This window comes from Calidris pugnax, unplaced genomic scaffold, assembly GCF_001431845.1.
Source record: "Calidris pugnax isolate Ruff unplaced genomic scaffold, ASM143184v1 scaffold220, whole genome shotgun sequence".
NCBI lineage: Eukaryota > Metazoa > Chordata > Aves > Charadriiformes > Scolopacidae > Calidris > Calidris pugnax.
The window spans coordinates 1,697,767-1,708,186 of NW_015090963.1; the positions used below are offsets into that span (position 1 = coordinate 1,697,767).

At 42.7% G+C, this 10,420-nt stretch overlaps 1 protein-coding gene across 3 annotated transcripts in view; it reads left to right on the forward strand.

The window, feature by feature from the left end:
- Positions 1 to 10,420, forward strand: part of LOC106894070 (phospholipid-transporting ATPase FetA-like) — a 96,622-nt gene that overhangs the window by 63,578 nt on the left and 22,624 nt on the right. For all 3 annotated transcript variants that reach the window (XM_014952534.1, XM_014952533.1, XM_014952535.1), the window contains 6 exons: positions 2,859 to 3,055; positions 4,207 to 4,415; positions 6,569 to 6,612; positions 8,182 to 8,347; positions 9,113 to 9,301; positions 10,159 to 10,274. In XM_014952534.1, coding sequence (XP_014808020.1) covers positions 2,859 to 3,055; positions 4,207 to 4,415; positions 6,569 to 6,612; positions 8,182 to 8,347; positions 9,113 to 9,301; positions 10,159 to 10,274 — 921 coding nt within the window. The remainder of the gene's footprint in view (positions 1 to 2,858; positions 3,056 to 4,206; positions 4,416 to 6,568; positions 6,613 to 8,181; positions 8,348 to 9,112; positions 9,302 to 10,158; positions 10,275 to 10,420) is intronic.

The following is a 10,420-nucleotide window of genomic DNA, read 5'->3' on the forward strand; positions in this document are numbered from 1 at the left end:
CCTTCTCTTGCAGAGCTGTGGTTATGATTACAACAACCCACACACAGTTCTTTCTTCACACTGAAATTAATCTCCAGGGCCGCTGTTAATGGTTTGATCCTTTGCATTTGTCTCAAAGCAAACAGCATGTCAGTGAACTTTGTGTAAGCACAAGTATTGCACACAAGTGGAGCTGTTAGGGACAAGAGTGTTGACATGTAAAATGCACTTAAAGCAAAATGTACATAAAGCAGCTGCAGTCGTAGACATGAGCTGCTGTGACACAGAATCATAGAATCATTTATGTCGGAAAAGACCTTTAAGATCATCGAGTCCAAACGTAAACCTAACACTACCAAGCCCACCACTAAACCATGTCCCTTTGCACCACATCAACACATCTTTTAAGTACCTCCAGGGATGGTGACATAACTGCTTCCCAGGGCAGCTTGTTCCAATGCTTGACAATCCTCCTGGTGACAATTTTTTTCCTAATATCCAATTTAAACCTCCCCTGGAGCAACTGGAGGCTGTTTGCTCTTGTCCTATCACTTGCCATATCACTATCACTATTTGAGGTGGGGCCTCACCAGAGCTGAGTACAGGGGGACGATTGCTTCCCTAAACCTATATGGCAAAGTCCTGTGTATCTCTGTTGCTGAATCATATATTGAATTTCCTACATGGATTGTGACAGTGTACAAACTGTCAATTTTTAACCTGTGGGTAGTGAGGAATCATTCAGGGTACAGTGATAAAATAGAGGAGCACAGTGATAAGATAGAGGAGCCATCTGGCTCTTCTAATTAATTTCTTTCACAACAGACAAGGTCTGCAGAGAGAAGTAATATCTTTCATTTGACCAACAGAAACATCTATAAAAATAGATAGGCTTGTCTGTTTTCTTCATCCATGTCTATTGGTTTAATAAAGGACAATACCTGTCCCTGGGTTGTGCCTCTCATATACCCTTAACTCCTGATGACTACAACAGCCAAAACTGAAGTCTGTTTTTACTGCTGGTCACAGAGGTTTAAAAACACTGTACCACATTCCTTACCAGCAAGCAATATTGTCTCCATTTCACAAGTGGAGTAATTTATTGAGCCTCCCACAATTAAATAGAAAAGCTACTACTGGTGTGGGAAATAAATGTGTCCCCTGAAACTCAGCCTAGAGCCTTTACTTACTGCAGTCCCCTTTTAGCAGCTTCTTGGTATTAAAACTCGAGTTGGTTGGATGTGAACTTTTCACCAAGTGATTCAAATCCCTCCATAAAAGTATCCTTCTTCCTCTCATAGATTACCTCAGCAGTACAAATATCAGCTTTACCAGCAATGTTTCCGTTTGTACCTCAATTACTGTTTTTTAAAAAGGTTGATTACTGGTTTAATGTGATTGTTAATGGATGGCCTTATACATAATGGCCCGACTTACTGATATTTGCTCCCTAATGATTATACTTGCAAAAGATGATTTTTAATTGCTCTGTTGTGCAGCTTATTGATGCTATATCTTCACATTTTTATTAGGATGTTGGTTGTTTTAAGTCAACTATTTGGAGAACTATATATCAACAGAAATAGGCTTATTATCATTTGTCCAGGAAGGATGTCAGAGTAACTTCAGATTATCTTTCCCTTGATCACCATTTCTACTTCTAAAATACTGGAATTATGTTAGCAGATTTTCAGTATGGTGGAGGTTCCCAGTTTTCAAAGCATTGTTAAAAATTAAACTTACTGGTTGGAAGAACTTCTCAGTTAGTTCCTCTAAGCTTTTGTCTTTAAATTACCTGGGCCCACTGGATGGAAAATGTTGATTATTACAGATAGAGCCACATAGTGTTCCTTGTCACAGAAGCTAATCTGTCTTTTCCATCTGTTATAACATACGGTATAGATACTTCCTTCTGCTTCTTTCCTCATTCTTTCATGGAGGACTTTCTGTTGTACATATCTGCTTTTTCCACACCTGTTTAATAGTTTACTGTTTTCTTTTCTTGATATTTATATGAATATTAGATTTTCACAGTCCATAATTCCTTGCAGTTGATGTTAATTTATGCTAATTTCCCCTCTTCCCCTTCTTTTTATATTCTTTTCCAAATAATTCTATTGCTATGTTCTTGCCTTCTTTTAATCAAAAATTGCTTTATGCCCTATGTAATATTTTTATGTTTATTAAATGGTGTTCCTGAGTAAATGCCAGTTTTCACAAAGGTGTCCCACTTCGGAATACTCTTCCCAGTTGCTGTTCCCCTGGTTGCTTTAGGCTTCAGGAAATAGGTTTCCCTAAAGTCCAAGGATACACATCACTGATTAGTGTTACTTTATGTTTGCTCAAAGGAAATGTAATCAGATTGATAGCAGGTACCAAGGCAACCATTAGTTCTGAGTCAGTGATTAACTCTCCTTTAACCATCAGAATGATATCCAGTGCTGAAATCCAACCTGCAAAGTGCTGGATTTCCTGTGTTGCAAAATTATCTTTAGTAGTTTTTCAGAAATGTTGAGAAAAACCATAATATATAGAGCCAGTTTCTATTCCCAAGTGTGGAGCTAGATGTTTGCAGCTCAACTCACCCCTAACAATATTTGATGTTCTGCAGTCCATGAGTACCCTGGTTTAAGTGTCTGGTCCCCAGCTGACTGAAGTCTTGTGATTCCAAATTGCCATACTCTGCACTGTGTAACTTTGTCCTTGAGGTAAAAGTGTCATGACTGCTGGTTTTCCCCCTTCACCCCTAGGAAACTTTCCATGTGATTCAGGCTATCCAACTCAATTTCATTAGTGTCTTCTGATTAACCTCTACATAATAAAATCCTTGTTTCTAAAATGCAGCATCTTTCGTTGTTTTTGTTGGTTTTTTTTTTCAGATCTTTGCATTTTTAGGGCTGATGTGTCTTATCCTAGCCATTGGCAATGGCATCTGGGAGTTTGATAAAGGCTACTACTTCCAAGTCTATCTGCCCTGGGCAGAAGGTGTCAACTCTGCCTCCTACTCCGGCTTCCTCATGTTCTGGTCATACGTGATCATTCTGAACACAGTGGTGCCAATTTCACTCTACGTCAGGTATGTGCCAGAAGCTCCTTTCATATTTTATGTGAGGAGAGGTCTAGCTTTTGCCTTAGCTGGGAGCAGCATTTTCCCTAGACACAAGTGCAACCTCAGTGTGGACAATCACACACAGTGAGGCTTTTCTTCTTTCTGCTGGTTTCAGAGCAGGGTTGGAGCAGGGACAGCAGAGAGCTCTGGAAGAGGAAAGGATGATACTGCAGTTAAAGAGGAGGTGTAGGTTTAAGATGCTGTAGGACTGAGAGTGGAAGCCTGTTACTGGTAGCGTCTTCCTCTCTCCCACTTGCACTGCCCATCAAACACAGTGAATGGCACATCCTTTGAGGTGGCTGTAGGGCTTATGTGAGGAGTGAATTGCCATGTAATTAGGTGTACTCAGCTTGAGGATCCATAGTACTTGGTGCTATATGAGCAGAGTGAATGCTACCATTTCCCGCAGAACTTAAGGCTGTGTTGGCTATTGCAATAGGTAAGCAGGGTTAGAGGGTAGGCAACACATCTGCGATGCCCTCAAAGCCTTGAGGCTGGGGTGTAGACTGAGTAGGCCTGTGCAGTTTTATCATTGGACCTAACTCTTCAGGCAGCTTTGCTACTGAGACCCTCTTTTGTGTTGGTGACTATGAGAAATTCATCCCATTCCCTCCCAGCATCCCACACCAGCAGCAAAATGGAAATTCATGTTGTCTGCCAGCTGATATGACTCCATGGTTAGTATTGAGTTGCACAATGACTCACTTGTTGTGGAGCTGTGGGTTGTTTCAGCCCTGGCTGTGTTCATCCCCTGGCACTGGGCTCAGCCCAGGCTGGAGCTCTGCTGGAAACTCTGCCCCTCTGAGCACCACTCCTCAAGCTGCACCAAGTGAAACCCACTACTCCTGCCTTGCTTTTCAGTCTGAAAACCTCTGAAACTTTTAAAATACATTTATAAGTCGTTGATTTATAAATAAAGGAAAGGCATTTGCTATAAACCTAACATATTCCAGTGGGACTTGCTTCAGCATTGCTTATTACAGGCAATTTGAGGACAACCTGTTGAGTGCACCCTTACCTTCAGGTCATCTTCTAATTGCAGCCACTAATGGTCATGCTGAAGACAAAGACCTTGTCCCTTAAGGTAATGAATATTCTACCACCTTCTCTCTCTCCAGTGTAGAGATCATACGCTTGGGTAACAGTTTCTACATTGACTGGGACCGTAAAATGTATTATCCGCTGAATGACACGCCGGCTCAGGCCCGTACCACTACACTCAATGAAGAGCTGGGGCAGATCAAGTACATCTTCTCAGACAAAACAGGAACTCTCACTCAGAACATCATGTGTTTCAACAAGTGCTCCATCAACGGCAAATCCTATGGTATGTTATCTATTTGTCTTAGTCTCTGGGATTTATTCTATTATATGACTCTTGGTCCACAGAAAATAAATGTGACATCCAGAAGAGCGTGTCTTGTAAGAAACTACAGTGATCAAGCACAGGGCTGCTCATCGTGGATGCCTGGACAGCCCTGATTACATCACTTCCATATTTTAATAACATTTTCCTTTCCCTTGTTTCCCCTTTTTGCCACCCTTTTACATGCCCTTTTCTGCCCCAGTATTGTCCCAACCTGCACCTTACTACTTTTTCCTCATTGGTCATCCCAGTTTTACTACATCTTTACTCAATCATTTTTTTTTTTTACTGATATCACTGCCTAGGTAGTCTCAGCCTTTTAAGGTATTATTGACATGGTTACCCGGGTGTTGCTAACCCTGCAAAGCATTACACATAACTCGCATAACTAACTCTCTCTTAACCACTTGTGAAATCATCCATCCCTCAGGGTGTTATCTGCAAATTTTGTCAGCTTTTCACACCACTATCTCTCACATTCAGCAATTCCTCATGTCGTGAGCAGCAGTTTTCCACATCCTGTTCAGGTAGCTTAACCTTCAGTCAGCACCTAGTCAATGGCTTGGTCGTTTGTCTGCAGCCCTGGCAAGCTGCACCTACCAGGAGAGAGAAAAGTTTGTAGGGAGTTGGAAAAAATGGAAAGCTGTTAACTCTGTTAGATCCTGCCAGTCATCGACTTAAAAGTCTCAGTTGTTGTATGGCCCCGGGCAGTGTTTTTCATACTACTCAAGAGGTGCTAACAATTCACAAACTGACTAATTGATTAGCATCATTATATTCCCCCAGAGAAATTAGTCACTGCTTATTTGTAGATTGATGCTTGTTTTGCCTGTGTCGGACCTGCTGATGGACTACTGTGCCAGAAAGCTTGTCTTTTTTTCCCTGTGCTATTAGCTGGCCTAATAAAATAAGTTATTTCTTCCCTATAAATCTTGTTTTGTGTATAATTGGAGACCACCATATCTCAAACAGTGCGACTATGCTAGCCAATATCAGAGCTGCTAAGCAGTGTGAAAAATATTCAGTCTGATCATTCTTGTGTCCTGCAATTGAATTCTCCCAAGTGGATGTCACCATTAAACATAGACATAGGATGTGGGTTCAAGAAATTAATGGGAAATATGCGGAAAGAAGGTGGATGGTGTATTGCCTGTGGTTTTCTAAATGCTTAGCTTCTTCCCTAGAATATACTTATTTGGATTTGCTGCTCCAGGGCATTTGGGAAAGCCATGCCAGAAAGGATAAATTAGCTGTGCTGCCAGGGAGGGTACTCTGGAGTCTTAGGCTTCCCACTTGGAAGGAGGTGTCTAAAAGCATCTCAGTTACAGTTTCCAGGGGATCAACTGATCTGCAGTTTTCAGGAATCATGGCTTCTGAGTTTTTCCTACACCCTCAGTGCTTTTGTGAAGGAATACCAGTACCTAGAGTTGACTGTCATCATGGTTGAGGTTGCTGGGTGCATGTATGGGTCTATCATTCATGTAGTTCACTGTATTTCAAGCTTAGTTCAGTGAAGTGTTGAGTCTGTCTGGGCTGGACACAGTTAAGATCTTCCAACTGAAATCTTCTTCAGGCAGAAGACATTTCAATAGTGTTTTCTGGAGATGATATGTCTTCCATTTCTGTGACCAGATCATCAGTTCAGGGATTGCTACCTAGATGTGGGAAGAATAGACTTTGACAACTCCTTCTCTGTGGTTGTCCAGGGACTGTTGCAAACCCAATATGATCCAGGAGCTGGATTTTGTCTCAGATTCCAAATGGAAGGTACAAGAGAAGCCATCACATGAAAGCACCTTAGTTTCCTTCCTAGCTCTATGTCCTTTCTGGTTTCACGTTGAGTCAAGTCTTCTTTACCCAAACAACCCTCTTTTTTATGGTAACTGTGTTGTGTTTCAAGCATCTATCAGTTTCTGGATTTTGTCATACATTAACATAGAAACTGATCAATATTAATCACCAGTCTCCAGTACTCATGTCAAGACATTTATGCTTATTGAAACATTTTAACTGGATACTAGCTTTAAAAGAACATTTTTTTTTGTGATAGAGAAGCTCAGAGACTGCACTTATCTGGAGTTTGTGGCTATAACATCAGTCTTTTTTGCTTGCAGGTGATGTGTATGATATGTCTGGGCAAAGGATAGAAATTAACGAGGTAAGTGCTCAAGCGCTAGCAGGATCTGTGCTTTCTGTGAACCTACCTGCATAGATATCAGTGGACACAACCCACCCAGGCATAGCTCATGCTCTTGACCCCACAAAAGATGATGGTCTTGACCCTGACAACAGGGATGTGTCTTCTCGTGGATATCAGAGGATTGACACAGTTGCATTCCCTTCCAGGAAGCCTGGTTTAAACCTCAAGGTGAGGTAGCCTGAGTGCCCACTGTTCCCTCTCAGCTTCACATAACATCCTAGTGCATGCACAGCTCCTCTTGAGTACTTGGCCATTGATATTTGTTGGAAACCTGGACACTGGTGAATTTTATTATCATTGGCAATTAAAGCTTTGGTGGGGAATCAGTGAGTTCAGTTCATATCGATAACAAGGTCACTGACAAACTCCCCTAATATCTGGAATACAACCCCTAATATCTGGGCACAAACCCATGTCTTGGATTTCACTGCCTAAAATGTCTGAAAACTGCTTGCAGTAATCCAAGCAAGATGATGATGAAAATCCTGCTCCTCGTTCCAATGATTCATTTCCAGGCCATTTAAAACTTAAATTACCCACTGAAATTGGCAATTTGTGCCGAGTGCTGTGCCTCCAGGATGACCTTGCTCAGGCAGCAGAATGCAAAGGGCTGACTTTCCTGGGGAGACACGCTGGTGTCCTGCCAACTGGCTGCCCGGCAGCTCCTCCTGCCCATGGTACTCGCTGGGACAGGGTCCTGCAGGTCAAAAGGCTGCTTCCCTTTTTTTTTCCATCTACATCCACGCTGTAGAAGTGCCTGGACCTCACTGAGCAGATGAGTGTGTGTGTGTGTGTGTGTGTGTGTGTGTGTCTGGGGTGGGCCTGTGCTTTTGTTGTAAATGCTAAATGTCAGCTTGCAGAGGTCAAGAAGATGACTCCTATCCTGGAAACTCTGAGCTCATTGGGGATAGGGTGGGAGTTGGAATTGTCCCGGTCAGGCTCAGCAGTGCATTCCTCCATGACACATCATGCTGTGATCTTCTGGCCCTTTCTCCACTATGCTCCCCTCTGCTTGAGGCTCCTTGTTTTTAGACAAAATGGGCAGTGCCTGTGGAGCTGAACATTTACATAATTTGTCTGTCATCTTTTTCCATATCTGGATTTTTTCTTGCTTTGGGAGAATAAGGTGGAGAACACAGCCTTTTGAATTGTTTTAAATTGGGCTTCCACATTCCCCTATCACAGGCAGCCATTGAAACCAGGAGCATGATGCCACCCAGCAGGTGAAGGCAGGCCTTTCTCTGCTATCAAAATCCTTAGGCTGGGATCCTGCAGGAGCATTTGCTGTGGTACAGAGAAGCATCTTTAGCTAATCAGGTTCTCAGCCTGAATGCTGCTTTGAACAGCACCTCAAGTGCCTGTCCTCTTCTGTGATTCAGTAGCTCTCACAACCTCCCACTTACGGAGACTCATCAGTCTCTGTTATGAACAGCCCGGCAGGCGAGAGCCCTTTGTAAGGAGGAGAGGGGGCGCTTTGATAGGATCATGTAAGAGCTCCACAAATAACACCAAACCATATTTTTGCAGAACACAGAGAAGGTTGATTTCTCATACAACCAGTTAGCCGACCCGAAGTTTGCCTTCTATGATCATAGGCTGGTGGAAGCTGTGAAGCTGAATGATGTCCCGACACACAGGTTCTTCCGGCTCCTCTCACTTTGTCACACAGTGATGCCAGAAGAGAAGAAGGAAGGTGAGCAGTGCTGAAGGCACCAAACTGAGTGGTTATGTCTTCTCTCCACAGAAGCTGTTACTGGTCCTTTTGGCTTTCTGGTGATTTTTCATAGTATATGGCTACACATAAATCACTGTCTTTGGAGATGTCACATGGGAAGAGAAAGGACCAGGGCCTCCGCTCCCTGTATGTTCCAGTAGTGAAGCTGGCACTACTGCAAACACCACATTTCTGGAGTGTGGAAATCGCAGGTGCCACAGCTTCCCTGAGGTGGCAGATGGCTCACCCCACTCTTTCTCTATTCTGCACTACATACTGTAAACCAAAGAGCATAGAACACCTATCCACTGGAGACTCATTAGCTCCACGCACCCAGTGCTCCTGCAGGTACTGGGTCAGTCTCCTCAAATCCCAGACAGGGTGAAAAGGCTGGAACCATTAATTGTTACATATAAAGTGAAAATGATTATGAGAAAAATACATGCAGATGTAACCAGAAGGGGTTAAACCTAAGGAAGTTGTCCTCTCAGTAAGATCTGTTGAGCTCCAAAGAGAATGCTAAAGAGCCAAAAAGAGTCTAAGAGGCCTGGTGCACTGGCTTGGAGGATGATTTAATGGGACTGGATGGAGATGTCTGGACATAAGGTGCTTTTTAGTGCTACATCTCTGGGGACAGACAGATAAGCAAGGTGTTAACTGATATACAATGCCTTTAATTTTGTATTTGTTTAGCCTCAGAAACAAGGCAGAAGCCACATTACTTCTTTTTCCCTTGCATGTCAGGTAACTTGGTGTATCAGGCACAATCTCCTGATGAGGGAGCCCTCGTCACTGCCGCCAGAAACTTTGGATTTGTGTTCCGGGCTCGCACACCAGAGACCATCACTGTCGTGGAAATGGGAGAAACAAAAGTCTACGAACTCCTGGCTATTCTTGATTTCAACAATGTTCGCAAGCGAATGTCTGTTATTGGTATGTTCCCTTTTCTCCCTTCTTTCCTTCTTCACTTTTTAGGCTCTCAAGTTGGCCCTTATTCTGCTGTGATGCCTTTTCCTAGGAAATCTCCTTTGCAATGCTTTCTGAATAATATTTACTTCTGAGTGCTCGAGATGGGTTGCCTTGACTTTCTATTTACACAGCAACAGTGCTAGATAAATGTTTAACTTAGGCTGATGGGAGAACATCTTAAAATCTGGACCAGAATGATGGAGCAGCCTTCTGAAGACACTAAGCCTTTTGCTTATCTTACGTCCCTCATGGCAAGGCAGGAAAGGCCTGCCTTCTAATCACCTTCAAAATTACCAGCAAAATCTGACCATATGGGAAAGGAGAATGCAAGAGAGAGGAGAGAAGCCCACCCTCCTGAAATGAAAAAGGAGAAATGATTCAAGAAAGCTTGTGTAGCCTTTATTAACCCCCCAATATCCTTAGACATTTCACAAATTGGAATTTCATGATGGTAGAAAGAGAGTGGTAGTACCTTTATTGGTAGGAGCAATAGGAGCAACAGGACCAGTTCCCTAAGAACAACTCATTCTTGACTTTTGAATGCAGCCTGAAGTGTTGCCTGTAGGAACCAAGTAGTTGAACAGAGCATCTGCTCAGACCAATGCAATCTGGGTACAGTTCCCTGTTCTGCTACCACTAATGTGGAGAGTAGGTGTATTCTCTTCTGTTCTAAGCAAAGCTCGTCTTGATTCCTGGGAGGTTGCCAACACTTGGCAGAATTTGGACACCTCTAAAAACCTTTCTTTGTTTTGATGAAAATGCTGTTAATGCCAGGTGCATCAGTCTGGGATTTGTAGCATTTCTCTTCCTCTTCCTCGTAGTTCGGAGTCCAGAAGGTGACTTGACTTTGTACTGTAAGGGGGCTGACACCATTCTTTATGAACTGCTTCATTCATCCTGCGACTCTCTCAAAGAGGAGACCACAGAACACCTGAATGTAAGTGTTTCCTTCTGCACAACATCTCTGCATTTAATGGTTTCCTTTTCTCCAGGTATGGAAATGTACTTTGTACTGAGATAAAAAACAGGTGTTAAAAGCAGCACTCAAGCACAAGTTTTTTAATTTTTTTTTTTTTTTTTTGG